The sequence below is a fragment of the Myotis daubentonii genome, chromosome 1 (assembly GCF_963259705.1).
Source record: "Myotis daubentonii chromosome 1, mMyoDau2.1, whole genome shotgun sequence".
NCBI lineage: Eukaryota > Metazoa > Chordata > Mammalia > Chiroptera > Vespertilionidae > Myotis > Myotis daubentonii.
Genome location: NC_081840.1, coordinates 657,371 through 676,844, shown reverse-complemented (window position 1 = coordinate 676,844; position 19,474 = coordinate 657,371). Strand labels below are relative to the sequence as shown.

General features: G+C 71.4%; 1 protein-coding gene across 5 annotated transcripts in view; it reads left to right on the top strand.

Annotated features, from left to right (window-relative positions):
- KIF26A (kinesin family member 26A) overlaps positions 1-18,889 on the top strand; it is a 33,737-nt gene extending 14,848 nt beyond the window's left edge. For 2 of the 5 annotated variants that reach the window (XM_059685005.1, XM_059684986.1), the window contains 13 exons: positions 1,982-2,172; positions 7,472-7,658; positions 10,553-10,765; positions 11,207-11,300; positions 11,556-11,818; positions 11,934-12,105; positions 12,195-12,357; positions 12,634-12,793; positions 13,280-15,983; positions 16,443-16,645; positions 16,725-16,745; positions 17,095-17,245; positions 17,842-18,889. In XM_059685005.1, coding sequence (XP_059540988.1) covers positions 1,982-2,172; positions 7,472-7,658; positions 10,553-10,765; positions 11,207-11,300; positions 11,556-11,818; positions 11,934-12,105; positions 12,195-12,357; positions 12,634-12,793; positions 13,280-15,983; positions 16,443-16,645; positions 16,725-16,745; positions 17,095-17,245; positions 17,842-18,023 — 4,704 coding nt within the window. In that variant the 3' untranslated portion in view covers positions 18,024-18,889. The remainder of the gene's footprint in view (positions 1-1,981; positions 2,173-7,471; positions 7,659-10,552; positions 10,766-11,206; positions 11,301-11,555; positions 11,819-11,933; positions 12,106-12,194; positions 12,358-12,633; positions 12,794-13,279; positions 15,984-16,442; positions 16,646-16,724; positions 16,746-17,094; positions 17,246-17,841) is intronic. The other 3 variants (XM_059685025.1, XM_059685016.1, XM_059684994.1) reach the window with 2 other exon arrangements.
- Positions 18,890-19,474: the final 585 nt, after the last annotated feature.

The following is a 19,474-nucleotide window of genomic DNA, read 5'->3' as shown; positions in this document are numbered from 1 at the left end:
TCTGTTTGGCCACCTGCCCACCACTCACCCCTCTGTCTCCTGTCCCTGTGTTGTGGTCTTCCCTCTCGCCGCCCCCCCAACCCCCCGGCTTCTTTTGGCGCGCCCGGGTCTGCTCCGGCAGGAGGCGGCGGCGGCTGTCCCAGTGGCCGGAGCCGTGTCCCGGCAGCTCGCGGGGCAGCGGAGCCGAGGCATGCGGGACGCCCGAGACAGGTCAGTGTGGGGCTCAGCCGCTGCAGGCTCGCTGGGTGGCCTGCACTTCGCCGGCGGGAGGCCGGTGCCCGCGGGAGCCGGTGGCATGGCTGGGCCCGGTGGGGGCGTGGGGACTGGAGGGCAGGGTGTGGCCCTCCACCCTGCCCTCAGGGCACCCCAGTGAATGTGGCCCGAGGGGCCTGGTCTGCTGGGAGTGGGCCCCTGTCCTGGGGGCTGGCGGGAGCCAGTGTGGGTCCCAGGGCCCCTGCCGGCTGTGGGGCTCAGTTCAGCCGGCTCTGCCCTGAGCAGCGCAGGCCCTGGTGGTGACACCAGCGTGAGGAGCCCTAAGCCTTTCCTGCACCCCCGCTGGGCGGGGCCGGGAGCTTTCGTAGGAGCACGTGCTGAGCGATGGAGGAACTCAGCTCCCGGTTCTCATTGCCCAGGCCGGGGTCTGGCTGACCCTCCTTCCAGAATGTTCCGGTTAGCTGTGCCCGCTCTGCCCCTGCAGCCCCATTTCCTTCTGGTGTGGGGCCCACCTCCCAGCCGTGGGCTGCGTCTGTCTTGGTTCTGTGTCCCCACCAGGCGGCGTGCTCCGGGAGGACAGGCTTATGGAACACCTACTATGTGCCAGGCAGGGTGCCAGCACCTCCAGGGCCTCCTGCCCAGCGTGCTCTAGGTGCCCGTGAAAGTGGGGAGAAGGGGAGCGGGAGGGGCTGACGAGCTGGGTAGACAGACGGTGGGGAGTTGAGGAGAGGTCCCAGGGCTCGGGGGAGGCGGGCGGGGCACTGGGTGGGCGCAGGGAATGGCCTGGAGGGGGAGGGCTGGGTTCTGGGGGAGGCAGGGAGCCCCTGCCCGCTGGGCGGAGGCGAGGTCGGTGGCAGGGCCCGCGTGCTGGCGCAGCGCCCGGTGAGGGCCTGGGCTGTGCCAGTGTGCCCGTCTCTGCCGCCAACCTTCAGAGAGCCGGGAGGAGCGGCGCCCGGGCCAGAGCGGGTGCCTGGCTTCCGTCCGCCTGGGGCTGGGGCTCCTGTGAGCTTCCCGCCAGCGTGTTTTCTCTGTGTCCCAAGAGGGCATGGAAGCCATGCGGACCCCGGGCTGTGTGGGGTGAGACCCGAGAGGACAGAACCTCCTTCCGGAACATTCCTCCTGGCCCCTGTGTCTTATTCTGCTGAAGTGCCCCCCGCCCCCGCCCCCGGCCTCTGGCTGTGTCACTTGGCAGACCCTCCAGAGCCTGGTGCCCCTGGGTTCTCCCCCGAACGTCCCTGCCAGGTCCTCACGGGGGCCTCCCGCTGTGGCTGCCGCCCGCACCGGCCGGCTGGGCACGGCCGCGGGGCCTGGGGGCCGGGGCCGCCATGTGCACGGAGACGCAGCGCGGCGGGGCCTCCAGGTGGCTGGCGCCGTCCCCCGAGCACGTAATCACATTTGTGCCTCATTACGAGGCTGTCCTCCTCCCTGGGATTTATTTTAGCTAATTAGCGGGAAATGCCAGGGTAGTGTTTCAGGCGCGGAACCTCATACATTACCCTCCGCGAGGCAATTAGCGCTCGTGACAAATATTTATCGCAGTTTCTTCTCTAACGATGCGTCCGGGTGCCCCCAGATGGACAGCCCGGGGGTGAGGGCGCGGGGCCCTGTCCCTCTGCCCTGACCGCTGCGGCCACGCGTTTCCGGGGCTCGATGGAGGAGGGGCTGCAGTCAGGCCCCCGCGGGGCCTTGCGGGGCCTGGGGGCTGCGGGCTGGGGTGGGGGTGCCCGCGCCTTGGCGTAGGTCCCTCACGAGGGTCTCTCTCCTGCAGGCGGAGGCGGCGGTGGCCGCGGTGGCGGTGGCAGACACGGTCCGAGATGGCCCTCCCTCCGGGGGCCCCGATGGCGTGTCAAGGATGTGGGGCCGCGGGGGGGCCTGCACCACAGCCCTGGTCTCCCCGGCCCCGGGCACCCCGGCTGCGGGCTCTGCAGGCCCATCGGCGGCGGCCTCCTTCTTTGTCAGGTACGTCGTGTGGGGTCCGGCCTGGCTCAGGGCGGCTTGGATAGGAGCGGGGGTCGGGGCGGGGGTGGAACAGGGCCCGACGGAGCCTTTATGGGTGACGGGCAAGAGGTTGGGGTGAACAGGGAGGGTCCCGGAGGGGGCTGCCACGGGGTGCGGTCCAGGCCCACAGCCAGGAGCCAGGGGGTCCCCGTCCGAGGCACGGGCCCTGGTGTGTGGGCGTCCCTGGAGTCCAGGATGCCTGGCTGTGTCCTGGGAGGCCAGCCGGGGAGGCCTGCCTGGCGGGGGGCGCTGCGTGAGCCCAGGTTTGGGGGTGGGGGGCAGTGGGGCCAGCTGTCGTCCTGCGGATCGCGGGGTGGGTGGTGGTGAGGAGCCCAGCGGGGGCCCCTGTCCCAGGAGCAGCCCTGCGCGCTGAGCTTGGCCACGAGTCATGCCTGGTGGCGGGACCAGGTGCCTTACTGGGGGTCCAGGGGGCCGCATGGCCTGATTGGGGGTGGGGTGGGCGGGGGGTGTGATGAGGGTGTTTTGGGGCGCAGGGCCTGCTGTCCCAAATAAAGGCTGAGATTGGGCCGGGACCCGGGGCAGCGGGGACAGGCCGGCAGCTGAGAATGCCCCTCCCAGCGCGCCTGCCCTGGCCGGGGAGCCGCCCCATCGGGCGAGGTGGCCGGGAGCCACAGTGAGACCCTCTGGTGAGCGGTGGAGCGGCCGAGGTCCCGAGTCCTGGGGCTGCCCTGGCTCATTAGAGGCCTCTGGCCCCGCGGAGCCACACGCGCCTTTGTCTGGAGCCTCGCGAGGCTGCCGCCGACCTTGGGGAGTTACCATAGAAACGGGCGCATCGGCAGGGACGGAAGGCAGGTTTCCGGGGTCCACGGGGAGGGCGCTGCCCGCTGCCATTCCTTCCAGCCTGTTGCACGTCCGAGTCCCAGCGGCGTCTGAAGGGTTACGGCCCGGAAGGGGTGGTGTCCCGGCCGGGGACAGGGTCCCCAGCTCCTGCCTGGCTGGGGCCCGAGACCTGCTGCTCTTTAGGGCGGCAGCGGCCTTTGCTGTTGGGAGAAATGGGGTGCCCCGCAGGTGAACGCCCTCCTTTGTCTTGTGGGGGCTGCCGCTCAGAGAGGGAAGGGGCTTATGGAGAGTCCCAGGAGACGTGGAGCTGCCGGACCCCGCCCGGGCCCTGAGGTGCCCGCTGAGCTATGCTCTGTGCTCCCGGGGCCTGGGGGGCAGAGCTGGCCCCGGCCCCTGTAAGTTTCTGGCCAGTGTGGGTGCCTGTGGAGGCGGCCTTAGGGCAGCATGGAACTGAAGCAAGTGCTGTCCACAGGGCTGGGCACCGCGAGGGGGGCTTTGAGGGTGGAGTAGGAGCCTGGTGTTTGCCAAGGGGAGGCAGGTGGTGTGCGGGTCAGGAGCTGGGGTTCTCTCGCTGGCCCCAGAGCACTCCCCGGGGCCCCCTCAGGACCCTCCGAGCTGCTCACCTTCGTGCTGGGAGGCCGAGGTGGGGGATGTTTTGTGGGTGCCTCGGAGCCCGGGAGTGAGGCCTGCCACTGTGCACGCCTGAGCTGGGTCCAGGTTGGCCACGGGGCTCAGCGGCCACAGCTGGGCCAGAGCTCAGCGCGCCAGCCCCCACCGGCGTCTGCACAGGCTGGGCCTCGGGCCGGCAGCACAATCACATCTTTTCCCGAGGCGCTGGCGACCTTGACTCCCCTTCCTGCATCCCCCACGCAGCCTGTGACGTCCTGTTCTTCCGGCCTCGCCTCCCTCCTCCCAGAGGCCTCCATTAGCGGCCTCTCCACCTGTCCGCCCTTCGGGGCCTTTCTGGGGGGTCAGCTCCCTGAAGCTAGAGGCTCAGCAGGGGTGGGGGAGGGTGCCCAGGGCAGCCTCAGTGCAGCGCCTCCGGTGTCTGCCTGCTGGTGGGCACGCAGAGCAGGAGGCGGGGCTGAGGACGCCTCGCAGCCTCTGGGGACCTGGGGAATGCCGGCCGGGCCAGGGCCAGGGCCAGGATGCTGGACCCGGTCCCGGCGTCAGGGCTCCGGAACCCCTTGGCAGATCCTGGGTCCACAGGGCCTGCGGGTGGCAGCTCCCCGGGTGGACGCAGATGGGTGTGTGGGGCGTGGCCGGTCCAGCAGCCTGGTGACCGCCCGTTAGGAAGCTCCGGCTTGCCCGTAGCTGACCCACACCCGTCTGGGCAGGCCCGCGTGTCTCCTGGGCGGTCCAGGGCCTCCCCATCCAGCTGCCTGCCTGTTGTTACCTTCCTGTGGGGAAGAGGCAATTTTTCCCTGTACAAAGGCAAAATGTGTCTCTGTTTCCCTGCGTCGATGACCAGGGCTGGCAGCGAGGGGCCGGCGGACGGTCCAGGAGCCCTCATCACGCACGGCCGCGTCCCGCGCTGCCCCTGTGTCCTGGGCCCGGCTTCCTCAGAGCCGCTGCCTGGGGTGGGGGTGGGCACAGCCATGTAACTGGAGTTCAGGGCAGGAGGTTCCAGCAGTCGCCTGGGCTTCAGGGCGGGCTTCCTGGAGGCGGCGTCCTAGGCACGAGCAGGCTCTGTTGTAGGTGACAGTCCTGCTCTTTTTTTTTTTATTAAATATATTTTTATTGATTTTTTACAGAGAGGAAGGCTGAGGGATAGAGAGTTAGAAGCATCGATGAGAGAGAGACATCGATCAGCTGCCTCCTGCACACTCCCCACTGGGGATGTGCCCACAACCAAGGTACATGCCCTTGACCGGAATCGAACCTGGGACCCTTGAGTCTGTAGGCCGACGCTCTATCCACTGAGCCACACCGGTTAGGGCAGGTCCTGCTCTTTTATCTTCCCTACGGGCTGACCCCTCAGACTGCTGTCTGCCCCCCGCACGTCTCTCCTCCCAGCATTCCTCACGCCTGCGGGTCCCACTTTGGGCCCCCGCCCCCCACCTGGGCAGTGGGCGTTCATGGTCCAGTCTCCACCCCACCCCCACCCCCACTGCTCAGAAACCAGGTCTGTGTCCCCAAAACGCTGGGGCCCTCGAGGGCAGAGCAGGCCTGGCCCGCAGAGGCCCTCAGAGCCCAGCAGGCGGGGCCAGCTGGGCGCACTCGCCCCCGTCCCAGTTCACCGGGGCCTGGCTTTCATCGAAGGAGAGAGTGCCCCCCGGCCTTGTGAGCGCAGTGATGCACCCTGACTCCTGTGGTGACGGAGCTGAGGGAGCGGACTGGGCGGGCAGGCCCGGTGCAGCTCCCCGCCCTCAGCCCTGCAGGCCCAGCGGACGTGGGGCAGGGGAGAGGCACCCTGAGTTAGATCACCCGGTGGGCGGAGATGCCGGCCAGTAACATTCCAGGCTGGCAGGACCTCAGAGGACCGGCCCTGTGTCTGCACAGGTGGGGCCTGGGCGTGTCCGGGGGAAAGGAACCTCCCTGCGCTGCATGGCTGGGCTGGGGGGCCTGGTGGAGGCCTGTGCTCAGCTCCTGGCTCCCAGGGGCCGGGGCGGAGGTCTGTGCTCAGGTCCTGGCTCCCAGGGGCCGGAGCGGAGGTCCGTGCTCAGGTCCTGGCTCCCAGGGGCCGGGGCGGAGGTCTGTGCTCAGGTCCTGGCTGGGCTGGGGGGGGCCCGGGCGGAGGTCCGTGCTCACCTCCTGGCTTCCAGGGGCCCGGGCGGAGGTCTGTGCTTAGGTCTTGGCTCCCAGGGGGTCACAGAGGGTCGGAGCCCTAGGGCCCCGCACGGCCCGCCCGGCCCTTGGTCCTGGCTTCTGTGGACTGGAGGCTCCAGTCCCCTGGCCTCCCAGGCACCTCCCCTATCAGCCAGGCGTCCCCCCGGCCTCCTCGTCCCCAGAGGCTTGGGGGTGTGGGTCAGGATGCTCTGCCCCCGCAGCCTCGGGGTCCCTGTTGCTCCTGGGGGGGGGGCAGGGAGCCAGCTTAGGGTTGGGGGCACACCCCCTGGCTGATTGCGGACCTGGGAGCCGAGCTGACGCCTTTCAGCTCAGGCGGGTGCGGGTGGTCCTGGTGCTGCCTCCCCCAGGCCCCAGGGTGGGCGCCACTGCCGGGCACAGATGGGAGAGGAGTCCACGGGCTCCGTGAGCTTTACAGTCAGGCCAGGCCCCGCCTCCCTCCCACAGCTGCCCCATCCTCCCTGTGCCCCCAGGGCAGTGCCAGGCGGGTGGGGGGGCTGCCTGCTGGAGCAATGTCCTTCCTACCCCCCCCCCCGCCCCGTACCCCCAGGGGGGTTGGCAGGAGCTGCAGTGAAACCCATGGTGGTTGGGGTCCTGGACAGGAAGCCAGGCTGGGCACTGGGTGGGGCATGGGAGCCCCTGAGCGGAGGTTCTGGGATGATGACCAGACTCCCCTGGCCCAGCCCAGGTCTCCTTGGTCCCATCCTGCTGGCTACCCGCCCCCCCCCCCCCCCCACGTCACCTGCCCAGTGTTCTCAGAGCGCCTGTCCCCCTGCCCACCTCACCTGTGCTCAGGTCAGGCTCGTGGCCTCCCTTCTGCCCTTGATCTGCGTGTGGTCGTCCAGCAGGGGGGAGTGGGGGGGTTCGAGGGGGACGGGGAGGCTTGAGGAGGGCGGGGAGGCTCGAGGGGGGTGGGGAGGCTTGATGGGGGTGGGGAGGATCCAGGGGGGCGGGGGGCTCGAGGGGGCTCTTCCGTGCAGGAGGCTTGGGCGGGAGTCGGTTGATATCTGCCGTGGCCAAGGGCGCCCTGTGTGGTCTGGGCCCCTGCTGAGCCACGTGGGGTGCATCGGGACCCCCCACCCCGGCCCCAGTGGCACCGCCCCTGCGGTTGAGGCCCCAGCACCATAGCTCACTTTTATTTCCCGCGATGACACCTCAGGAGGAGGAAAGTGTCCCTGGGGCCTCTTAGAAGACAAGCCCTGTGCCGACGAGAGGAGCCGCGCCAGCGCCCGGCAGGTCTCCGCGTGGGAGGCGGCCGGGCGCCGGGCAGCAGAGGGAGTGCCCAGGGCCGGGGCTGGGGCGGTGGGTCTCTGCCCTGAGAGCAGCTCTCCTCCCTCCAGCCCTGCGTGGGGGCTCCCCCTGTGTGAGGGTGCACTGGCTCGTCAGGGCCCCACACCCTAGAGATGGGGAAACTGAGGCAGGGAGAGACCAAGTCAGCATGCCGGGTCCTGGGCCTGCGAGTGGCTGGCGGGTCCTGCTCCCCCAGCAGCCGTGGGGCAGGTCTGAGGCAGCCGGGCGGGTGGGGGAGGGACACCTAGCCAGGCCCCCAACGTCAGCCCAGCCCCCCGGCCCTGCTTCACTGGGAGAAGTGAGGTTGGGGCGGGCAGCGGCATTTAGGGCCCGGTGCTGGGACGGCTCTGAGCGCCCCGCCCACTGCCTGTCCCCCTCCCAGGGCCGCCCAGAAGCTCAGCCTGGCCAAGCGCAAGAAGCCCCACCCGCCGCCGGCCCCCGCCGCCCGAGGCGCCTCCACCTACCCGACGGACTTCAGCGGGGTCCTGCAGCTGTGGCCGCCCCCCGTGCCCCCCTGCCTGCTCAGGGCCGCCTCCAAGGCCAAGGACCACCCCAGCACTGCCGGAAAGGTAGGCCTGGTCTGGACCTGGGGTGACCCCCGGCAGGGCTCTGCCTCCTTCCCCAGGTTGGGGTACAAACGGGAAGACTGAGGCCCAGGCCAGCCTTGTGGGCTCCAGGTGGTGGCCTGGAGCCTGGGAGACGGGGAGGGGTCCGGAAACGGGCGCGGGGCCCCCGGGCTGCGTGCTGGTCTCAGCGTGGGCCGGACAGCCAGGGCGTCCTGGGACCAGGGCTTGGGGTCTGGCCCCAGGAGCCCCTTTGTCTCGCCTCTGTTGGGGCTGGGGGCTCTCCCGTCGGGGAAAGGGGGAACGTGCTTCCGTTCAGACGGGAAAACTGAGGCCCACAGGGGAGAAGGGCCGGCCCCCCTGGCTCTGAGCCCTGGGCCCCCGGGGTTGCGGGTCACGGCGCCGGGCCAATCAGGACCCCGTGTGTGCGGGATCCGTGCGCACACTCGGGCTCATGCCTTTGTGCCCGTGGAGGCGTGGCATCGGTGCCGCCGGGAGCTGTGGACGGAGCCCTGAGCCCCCCTGGGCCAGGGCGAGGCTGCAGCTGGACAGAGCAAGCTGGCTCTGGGGAGAAGCTACAACGCCCCGGGCCAGGCTTTGACCTTGGCCTGGTTGTGGCCTCTCTGTAGCGTCTGGGCCCTGTGCGCAGGCGGGTGGGTAGGGACGGGCTGGGTCTCAGGTGGGCGGCTGAGGGTTCTCACCGGCAGGCACCCCTCCTCCTGGGCAGGGTCCTCCCTTCTCTGTGGGTGACTCCCCCCCCCACCCTGGAGTCAGCCCTGTCACCGCCCACCCAGGGCCCCTCCCTGCCTGTCACTGCCTGTCACCTGCACCAGCGTCACCCTCAGAAGTGCCTCCTGAAGGCATTTGATATTGTCGCAGGAAGAAGTTGGCTTAGGCTGGATCCTGACGTTAATGTGCCACTGACGGTAATTCATCGCCTCGCCGTCACGTGGGCGCGCCCCTCCCCCTCGCGCTGGGCCACCCCTTAGGAGAGGAAGCCCCTTTCTTATGCAGAATACGTGTTTCCTAGCCACAGCGATCGCGGCTTTGTACTGTCTGAGCCTTCTGCTCGCAGCCTGGGCGCCCGGGCCGTTAGCTGGACCGCGGCTGCGTGAGGGCTCTCCCCGCCAGGAGCGCCTGCAGTGGCCGGAGCTCACGCTGAGCCAAACGGGCCCCAAACGACCGGGCAGGGCACACGGCGGCCGCTCGGCCGCGGCGTTCGGAAATGAAATAGTTGTGTTCGGTGGCCGGGGAGTAAAGAATCGATTTGGGCTAATGGAGCCGGCGGAGGAGCCGCAGAAAATGCCCCGCGTGTCCCCGAGGACGGGCACGCTCCTTCCTGGGCGGCTGTGCACGCCGTGCCCCACGCTGGGGGGGTGGGGGGCTGTGGTGCCCGCACGCACTGCCCACGGGAAACGCGCTTTGCGGGCGTGCTGTATCACTTACAATGAAGTCCCTGAAAAACAGCGGCTCCGGGATGAGTCTGGTGATTCGGTTTTCGCTGCGGTGGAGCCCGCGGGGCGGGGCCGAGGGGCCTCCCCAGAAAGTAGGGCCTGTTCAGAGGGGCTCCCCCAGCGGGACCTTGGGGGCGCAGGCTGAACACGGGCGCCCTGTGGGGGTGGCTTCGGCAGGTGGGCATCTCGGTTCCCAGGCCTCCGCCCCCAGCCTCCGTGCCTGCGGGCTGGGCCAGCCTCCAGGACGCCGTCTCCTGCCGGGCACACGGTTCTGCATCTGTGTTTTGTGTTTTTCGGAAACTGGCCGAGGCCACCTGGCCGCCTGCTGGCTGTGCTGGACCACGCTGCTGTGCCCCTCCCTCCCTGCCTGGCCCATCCTGGCCGTCCCCCTCCCAGGCCTCAGGGTTCTCTTCTCGGGCGGGGCTACCGTGTTCTCTCCCTCCCGCCTGTCCTCTGGCTCACGGCAGCCAGGACCCGCCTGCGCCCGGGGTGCCCAGAGCCGCCCGGGCATCTTGCCACAACTCCACCGCCTCCTCCGCCTCTGGCTGCGTGGCCTCTGCGCTCGGCCGGGAGGGAGGAGGGGCCCCAGGGGAGAAAGGCTGCACTGAGACATCTGGGGGCGCAGGGGGGGTGCGCTCCCTTCTTAGCCGGGAGTGAGCTGTGCCTCGGGCTGAGCGCCTCTGCCTTGGGTCCCGGCCCCAGTCCAGGGGGTCCCTCCACCCACTGCGCTTAGTTCCCGAGCTGGTCCCCACATCAGGAGTTGGAGGGGCCCAGGGGGGCCTGGCTGCCGCCTCCTCCCATGTGGGGGGGAAGCACGGAGATGGGCCCTGCTGGGAGGGCTGTGGGCCAACATCTTTCTTTTGGGGGGTTGCCGCCCCCTCTGTTGGCCTCTTCCTCCTTCTGCCCTCAGATACGGTTGGGGTTTTAGGAGACCACTGTGACCCCAGCTGACCTCTCTGAGCTCTAGCCTAGGGGGGCTGGGTCGGGGGGTCGCCATGTGGCCGCCCCACGCAGGAAGCTGGCCAAGCTGTGCATGTGTGTGGGGTTGACTTGCTTGCAAACGTTCTGAGGCTCTGGGGTCCCCTGTTCTGCACTGAACCCCCATCGAGGGCAGGCACAGTCACTGGGTTCAGTCCCTGCACTCTGTCCCTCTGCCCACGGGGTGTCCAGAGCCTGCCCCCTGTCCTGGCCTCGCCGCCCCGGCCCCCCTGTCCTCCTGCTGTCCCGTGGCCCCGTCCTGTCCAGGGCCCACGTGCTCCGCCCCGCGCTCTGCCTGCCCCGCTGACCTCCCGGGTTCTGGCCTGGAGCAGGGGCGCGGGCCTGCGTTCCTGCGGGGGATCCCAGTCCCGACCTCCCCGGCTCTGTCCCCCCCCCCCCCACCGCCCCGTCATGAACGGCACCCGGACGGGGGGTGGTGCTCAGAGGCCGGCCCACCTGCCTCCCCAGGTGAAGGTCATGCTGCGGGTCTGGCCGGCCCAGGGGGCCCAGCGCGCGGCCGAGTCCACGGCCTTCCTGAAGGTGGACCCGCGGAGGAAGCAGGTGACCCTCTACGACCCGGCCGCCGGGCCCCCAGGCAGCGCAGGCCCCCGGCGCGCGGCCACCGCCACGGTCCCGAAGATGTTCGCCTTCGACGCCGTCTTCCCCCAGGACGCGGAGCAGGTGAGCCTGGGGGCCAGGCCGGGGCCGGTGGGCGCAGGGCGGGCCCGGCGGGCCCCTGTTCCTGCCGCCCGGCCTCTCGGGTCTCCACCGGCTGCCGGCCGGCTCCGGGCCGTTTCCCAGGGAAGCACCCCCTCCCCGGGGGCTCTTGGACCCGCGTGCCTGGCCCTGGATGTGCCCTGTGCCTGCTGCGACCACGCGTGTGCTGTGGTCTGGGTCCCGGCTGGGTTCCCCGTGGCACTGCGACCCCTGCGTGCCGGGCAGCGTGTGTCCGGCCGGTTCAGGCTGCGTGTGCGTCCGTGTCCTGTCTGTGTGGTCTCTGTGCACAGAGCTCAGTCCTGGGTCTGTGTGCGCCGGCCTGGCCGCCCTGTGACACGCGGGCGTGGAGGGAGGCGGGTGACGGGTCCCGTGACTCCAGGGCCCGCCTGACTGTGTCTCCCCCAGGCCGAGGTCTGTGCGGGCGCCGTGGCCGACGTGCTCCAGTCAGTGGTCAGTGGGGCTGACGGCTGCATTTTTTCCTTCGGCCACACGGGCCTTGGTGAGTGCCCCCGTCTCCCATCCTGCGGTCCCTGGGCCCTGTTTCTGGAGGGGAGAGGGCAGGGGGTGGGCACACGGGATGGCGGGTCGGGCATGGAAGACGGGGCCTGGGAGCAGGTAGGGGCGGCCCCTGTGTCTCAGTGAGAGCCCCTGAGAGGCCCGGGCAGGGCCAGCGAGGCAGCCGCCGGGTCATCGGGGCTCCGAGGGCCCGTCCAGCTGAGCGTGAGGGGCCCTGACCCGTTGGCGTGGCCCCCAGGCAAGTCCTACACCATGATCGGGAGGGACAGCTCGCCCCAGAGCCTGGGCGTCACGCCCTGCGCCATCTCCTGGCTCTTCCGGCTCATCGACGAGCGCAAGGAGCGGACGGGCACCCGCTTCTCCGTCCGTGTCTCGGCCGTGGAGGTGTGCGGCCGCGACCAGGGCCTGCGGGACCTGCTGGCCGAGGTGGCCTCGGGCAGCCTCCAGGACGCGCAGTCCCCGGGCGTGTACCTGCGGGAGGACCCCGTCTGTGGGGCGCAGGTAGGCCACCACCTCCGCCGTCGTCGTGCGGGGAGCAGGGGCGGGCGGCCCGGGAGGTGGGCGGGGGTGTGTCCTGGCCCGGAGCCACTGAGGCACCCTGTCCTCCCCGGCCCAGCTGCAGAACCAGAGCGAGCTGCGGGCGCCCACGGCCGAGAAGGCGGCCTTCTACCTGGACGCGGCCCTGGCGGCCCGCAGTGCCAGCTGCCCCCAGGACGCCCGGGGCTCCCACATGCTCTTCACGCTGCACGTCTACCAGTACCGCGTGGAGAAGTGCGGCAAGGGCGGAAGTAGGTGCCCACTGCGCCCGCCGCGGGCTGGGGTCGGACGCAGGGTCGCCATCGTGGCCGCGCCTCACCCACCTGCCCTGTGGTTTCAGTGTCCGGGGGCCGCAGCCGCCTGCACCTCATTGACCTGGGCAGCTGCGAGGGGGCGCCCAGCCGGAGCGGGGAGGCCCCCGGTGGCCCCCCGAGTGTGTCCCTGTCGGCCTTGGGTAGCGTCATCCTGGCCCTGGTCAGCGGAGCCAAGCAGGTGCCCTACAGGTGAGCGGAGGCCTCGGGCGCTGGTGCCGGGGGAGCAGGTGCGGGCCGGGCAGGCCCCTGTGTCCGGCCTGAGCGCTTTAGCTCTGTGGCTCTGCCACCTGAGGGGCCTCACTAGCCCAGGCCTGGAGGGGTCCCCAGCACCCCGGGGACAGAGGCGGGTGGCAGACCCACCCCTGGCGATGCAGGCAGGGCCCTGGTCGGGTGAGGGGCCCGCCTCCCCCGCTGCAGCCCCGCGCCCCGCGCCTGGCCGGCCTCTCACCCTGACCCTCGGCCCAGGGAGCACCGGCTCACCATGCTGCTGCGGGAGGCCCTGGCCCCCGGCTGCCACGCCACCATGATCGTCCACGTCTCCGCCGCCCCGGCCCGCCACGCCGAGACACTCAGCACCGCGCAGCTGGCCGCCCGCATTCACCGCCTGCGCAGGAAGAAGGTCAAGGTCGGTTCCCTCTCTGCCTGCCCCTCCCACCCGAGGACCTGGGTCCCTGTCCTGCCAGGGCCTCTGCCCCACACCCTGGGGGACCTGAGACTCCCCGTGGGTCCTGGGGGCACGGGGCTGCGCCCACCTGCCAGGGCCGGAGGAGGCAGGCCTTCCGGCTGCCTGGCCAGGGTGGGTGGGTGGCTGGGGCGCTCCCTGGTGAAAGGGCAGAGATGGGCCAGAGGGACCTGGGTCTGGGTCCCGGCTCTGAAGTGTTGGGCAGGAGCTGTGGGCGCTGTTCTCGCCTCCCTGGTTCGGTTCTGGCCGTTCCTTGGACGCTGCTGAGGGTTGGGCTGGGCTTGTGTCTGAGGCATCGGTCTCCCACGCTCGGCGGGACCCAGCGGGTGGCTGCTGACACCCTTCATGAGAGGGTGCGTGCAGCTGGGGTGCGTGGGGGCAGGAGGAGCCGTGTGGGGACCGGCTCACACCGGCCTGCTCTGCCCCCAGTATGCGTCCAGCTCCTCCGGGGGGGACAGCTCCTGTGAGGAAGGCCGTGCCCGCCGCCCCCCGACCCTGCCTCCCTTCCACCCCCGCTCCGGGGCCCAGGACCCCGGCCGCCTGGCCCCCAGCTCGCCCCGCGACCCCGACTACTCGTCCAGCAGTGAGCAGTCTTGCGACACGGTCATCTACGTGGGACCCGGCGGGGCGGCGTTGTCGGACCGCGAGCTCACGGACAACGAGGGCCCGCCCGACTTCGTGCCCATCATTCCGGCGCTGAGCCGCCGCTGGCCGTCTGGGGGCCCGCGGGATGCCGACCACTTCCGCTGCAGCACCTTCGCGGAGCTGCAGGAGCGGCTCGAGTGCATCGACGGCAGCGAGGGGCCCCCCGGCCCAGCCCCGGGGGGCAGGAAGCCGTCGCTGCCCGAGGCCGCGGCCCCCAGGATGGCCGTGGGCACCCCGCTGGCCGCCAGCACGCCTCACGGCAGCCCTGGCCCAGACCCCCACCGGGGCGCCCCGGAGCCCTCCCAGGCCACCAGGGACCTGCGGGAGGACGGCAGCTCCAGGCCTGAGCAGCTGGGGCCAGGCAAGGTCACGGGCGGCGGAGGCAGGAGGCCACTGCCCAGCCCGGCTCCTCCGCCACCTGGGAAGCTGGACGCTGGCCGAGCCCCCGACCAGCCCGCGGACGACGTGGTCCGGACACCCCCGGTGGGCATGAGCGGACAGGGGGGCCACCCGCGCCCGTGCACGCGGGGCCTGCTGACCACCACGGTGACGCTGCAGCAGCCCCTGGAGCTGAACGGCGAGGATGAGCTGGTGTTCACGGTGGTGGAGGAGCTGGCCCTGGGCGGGCGCCCCGCCAGCCTCGCCAGCCTCAGCAGCGACTGCTCCCTCCAGGCCCTGGCCTCGGGTTCGAGGCCCGTGAGCATCATCAGCAGCATCAACGACGAGTTTGACGCCTACACCGCGCAGGCCGCTGGCTCCTCCAGCAGCTCCCGGCTCAGCGAGCTCAGCGCCTGCACCCCCAGCCGCGGCCCCACCCCGCAGCCGCCCTCTCGGGCCAGCCCGGACCCTTTCAGCCCCGACTCAGCAGGGCCCGGCCCTCTGGGCCCTCCGATCCCGGACAGCCCCCCGGAGGACGGCAACTTGGGGTCCTCAGAGTGCGGCAGTCCAGACGGTCCTGGCCCCGTGGCTGCCGCAGCCTCGGTCCGGCGGGGCAGGGAACCCTGGGCCGGGTCCCCACACGGGGCAGCCCCGGCGCAGACCATCCACTCCAGCCTTCCCCGGACACCCAGAGCTACCTCCGCCGGCAGCCACGCGGGCTGCCCGCGCCTGGCGCTGAGCCCGCCGGGCCCCGGAGGCCTGTTCGAGGACCCCTGGCTGCTCCGGGGGCACGAGTGTGGCCCGCTTCAGGGGGCCGCCGGCAGGATGCCCAGCCCGGCCGGTGTGATGTCTTGCTCCCGGAGGGTGGTGGATGGCTGTGAGGTGGCAGCCAGGGGGGCCCCCAGGCCCCAGGCCGTGGCTCAGATCCCGCCGCTGCGGAGGGGGGCCACCACCCTGGGCGTGAGCACGCCCGCCACGCCCTGTGGGGAGGTCCCAGCCGAGGCAGCGGCTGGTCTGGGCAGCGCAAAGGCCGCCCCCAGCAGCAAGAAGAGTGTGGCCCCCAAGGGGACCCTGGTCCCCAGGCCCGGCGGCTCCGCCCCCCCGGCCCCACCCGTGCGCAAGTCCAGCCTGGAGCACAAGGCCGGCCCTGCGCCCGCCCCTACCCCGGCCGGGGCCCTGACCAGGCCCGGGGCTGCCGCCTTCTGCCGGGGGGAGGAGGAGGCCAGGCCCACCGGCCGGGCCGACCACTCCGTCTCCAGGGCCGTGTCCAGCCTGAAGGTCCGGGCGGGCAAGGCGGAGGCCGCATGCCGCTCCCCCACCCACGGGTCCCTGGAGCGGAGCGAGGGGCTGGCCCACGGCGGCGGCAAGGCCCGGGAGGCCGCCGGGAGGCCCGCTCGGGCCGTGCCCAGGTTGGGTGTGCCCCCCACCGGCGCCCCGCCCGGGCCCGCTCCTGCCTGTAGGGGCAGCCCGGTCAAGGGCGTGGGGCTCCCCAAGTCCCCAGCTGGAGGCAGCAAGGGCCGCAGCCTGGCTGCCAGCGGGTCAAGGGCTCTGGGAGCGTCGGCGAAGCTGCTGGCCCCCGTGGCAGGCAGGAGCCCCGGCAGCCCCGTGGCAGGACCTAGGGCGGCTCCCCGGGCCCCCCCGGGCACTGGGGCCAAGGCCAGCCGGGGCACCATCATGGGCACCAAGCAGGCGCTCCGGGCCGCCCACAGCCGTGTGAACGAGCTGGCGGCCAGAGGCGGCCCCTCCTGGGGCTCGGCCGACTCGGACAGCGGCAACGACAGCGGCGTGAACGTGGGCGAGGAGCGGCCGCCCGCGGGCCCCACGCTGCCCTCGCCCTACAGCAAGGTGACGGCCCCACGGCGGCCCCAGCGCTACAGCAGCGGCCATGGCAGCGACAACAGCAGCGTGCTGAGCGGGGAGCTGCCGCCTGCCATGGGCCGCACGGCGCTGTTCTACCACAGCGGGGGCAGCAGCGGCTACGAGAGCATGATGCGCGACAGCGAGGCCACGGGCAGCGCCTCCTCCGCGCCCGACTCCATGAGCGACAGCGGGGCCGGCTCCCCGGGCTCCCGCGCCCGCAGCCTCAAGTCCCCCAAGAAGAGGGCCACAGGTGGGTGCTGCCTGCCCGCCTGGCACAGCCTCTGCAGTTTATAGACACGCCCGGTGTGCCCGCCTCTGCCCCAGAGGGTGGCTGCACAGGTCACCCTGATGGGAGAGGACCTGGGTTTGGGGCCGGGGCCCAGCTGCCTGGAAGCCCTGCCTCCATCCCTTGGACCCTCTGTCTCTGGGCACCTGGAGGGGGGGGGCCCAGCCATTGGCTGATGTGCGGGAGGGGCCGCACGCTCTGGGGCCGAGCTGGGTGGGACAGTGGTGGGGAGACGGGGGCCTGGCTTGGGGGTCTGTGAGGCAGTGAGCTGGGACGCGGTGCGGCCAGTCAGGGTGGTCGTTAGCAGCCGGGGCTGAGGCCGCATCTGCCCGGCCGGCAGCCGTGGCGGGCAGGCCTGGTCTGGGCCTGTGCTCTCCCCGACGGGACCCGGCCAGGGACTCACCCACGCCCTCTCTGTTCCAGGCCTGCAGCGCAGACGGCTGATCCCCGCCCCACTGCCCGACGCCGTGGCCCTGGGCCGCAAGCCCAGCCTCCCCGGGCAGTGGGTGGACCTGCCCCCACCCCTGGGCACCTCGCTGAAGGAGCCCTTCGAGATCAAGGTGTACGAGATTGACGACGTGGAGCGCCTGCAGCGGCACCGGCCGCCCCCTCGCGAGGCCGTGGAGGTTAGGGGTCGGGGCGTGGCAGGGGGGCGGGGGGCGTGGTCCGCAGACCTCTGACCTCACCTTCCCCTCTTGTCCACAGCCCTCCCAGGACACCGGGAAGGTAGGAAGTCGCCCTGAGCCCGTGGTGGCCCGATGCCCGCTGTGGGCAGGGGGGTGCTGGAGGGGTCCTTCGGCCTCCCCTGCTGTTCCCTGGAGTCGCGCCGGGTGGGGGTTCCCTCCCCCTCTGCCCACCCATCCTGGGCCAGTTCCAGATGGGCCCTGGCAGGCTGCTTGGGAGCACCGCCTGGTGCCAGCCCCACCTGAGGGCCCGGGCCCGCCCCTGCCCACCTCCAAGGTCCACTGTGCCCACCCAGGCCTGGAGGGGGAGGGAGGCTCATGGGCGGGGCTGGGGTGCCGGGGGGTGGGGGGGCCCTGGGAGTCCTTCCTGCCTGAGACCCGCCCCCGCCCAGGGCCTGGTGTGCGCCAGTGCGCAGCTGCGGCTGGCCGAGCGCAGGCAGCAGAGGCTGCGGGACGTACAGGCCAAGCACCAGCGCCTTCGCATGGAGCTGGCGGAGACACAGGGCCGGCTGATGGTGGAGCCTGGCCGCTGGCTGGCGCAGTGTGAGTCCTGTTCTCCACCCCCCCCGCCCCCCTGTCCCCCGCTGGCTGGCGCAGTGTGAGTCCTGTTCTCCACCCCCCCCGCCCCCCCCGTCCCCCGCTGGCTGGCGCAGTGTGAGTCCTGTTCTCCACCCCCCTGCCCCCCCGTCCCCCGCTGGCTGGCGCAGTGTGAGTCCTGTTCTCCACCCCCCTGCCCCCCCGTCCCCCGCTGGCTGGCGCAGTGTGAGTCCTGTTCTCCACCCCCCTGCCCCCCCCGTCCCCCGCTGGCTGGCGCAGTGTGAGTCCTGTTCTCCACCCCCCTGCCCCCCCGTCCCCCGCTGGCTGGCGCAGTGTGAGTCCTGTTCTCCACCCCCCTGCACCCCCCACACCCGGTCCCCCCCCCCCCCGCTGGCTGGCGCAGTGTGAGTCCTGTTCTCCACCCCCCCTGTACCCCCCTGCAACCCCACCCCCCCCCTGGCTGGCGCAGTGAGACCCCCACAGGCAGAGGTTGCAGGCCTCCCCCCCGCCCCGCCCCGGTTCCCTTGCCCGCCATGCGCCCCCGGCCCCGCTCTGGGAGCGCCAGCCGCCCGGCCTGACCAGCTGCCTGCTGTCCCTCCCAGTTGAGGTGGACCCGGCGCTGGAGCCCGAGTCGGTGGAGTACCTGGCGGCCCTGGAGCGCGCCACGGCCGCGCTGGAGCAGCACGTGAACCTGTGCAAGGCCCACGTCATGATGGTCACCTGCTTCGACATCCGCGTCGCCACCCCGGCCGCCACCCCGGGGCCGCAGGAGGTGGACGTCTGAGGCCGGAGGCCGTGGCTCGGGGCGGGACGTGCAGGGCTGAGGCGGGATGTGGGGTGGACGGAGGATGTGGGGGGGCTGGGGGGACGTGGATGCTGGGGCCCCGTGCAGGACGGGGGCCGGGAGTCGGTGGAACACGAGGGCGAGGCGTGGGCGGAGGGCTGAGTGCACGTGACGAGGGGACTGTGGCCACCCAGACAGCAACGCAAGTGCCTTTAACTGGAATCGGACTTCTCTTCCTTGACGTTTGGTGCTAAGCACTCCAGACACCAGCAGCCGCTGTGCCGGGCCCCGGCCATGGGGCGGGCGTGGGGGCGGCCGTGTGGGGGCGTCTTGTCTCCTTTGCAGCAGGTTCACGTGGCTGCAGGCGGGGCCCCCCGTCCCATCAGGAGTCAGCCCGTCTCCTTCCTGCTGCCTCCGCCCGCAGGCTCCTCCCGCCAGGACCTGCTCTGTCCCAGGACCCGGAGGCAGTGCCCAGGGCCGAGCCCACGGCACGCGGCACCTTCTTCCACGGCAGGAATTCTTACCAAAACCACAGCAGAGAACCCGCACACGGGATGGGGGGGGGTTTGCAGCGGTTCTGTCAGGCCCGTGTTTTGTATCATTTTGTGATAAACGCGGTATTTGCCGTGGGGTTTGCAGACAAAGGGTCTATGTTTTTACGGTTTTCTATGGAAGGTGCCCTCGGGGGCTCTCTGGGGCCCCCGGGCAGCACGGGGGGGGGGGGGGGGGGGGCGAGGGCGTCCCCGCCACGGCGGGCTGTTTTCTGACCGCGGTGCGCTTTTCCGGGGGCGCCCACCCCTTTGTACAAATGTGTAGATTTCACTTTCCGTGGCTTCTATTTGTGAATAAAAGACGCATCGATTGTTCGCGCGGCTCCTGAGTCACTGAGCGCTCAGCCCTCCGAGGGGCCTGGGGTCGGGGAGGGAGGCGTCCGGGGGTCCAAGGGCTTTGGGAAGCGGGGGACTCGGCCCTCGAGCCCTGCGGCGCCCACGCTGGACCAGCCCGCAGCTGACCCCGCTCCCCGTCTCCTTCCCCAGCCACGCTGGTGCCGCGAGGCTGAGGCAGGGGACGGGCTGGGCTGTGGGGAAGCTGTTTCCTGCTGGCTCCTGGCTCTTGGTCCCCGGGGGTCTGTTAGCTGGGTAAACGGAGGCAGGGGTGGGGGTGTGCCCCTGGAGGCCCCTGGTCTCCCCGCTTCGCCCCTGGCCCCTCCAGGAGAGGCAGCAGGCACCCTGAGGACATGCCAGAGCCCAGGCCCAGGAGCCGCAGGAACCCAGCCCGCTCAGCCGCCCCTGCTGGGGCCTGGGGTTGGGGCTCATCCTGGAGGACTGGGCCCCAGTTCTGTATAGACACAGGGCCCCTGGACCCTTTGGGGTCACTGTCCCCGGCGCCCCTCCCCTGGTATTGGGGCCTCCTGGGGTCTGGGGGCCTGGAGCTCAGCTGTCCCAGCCACA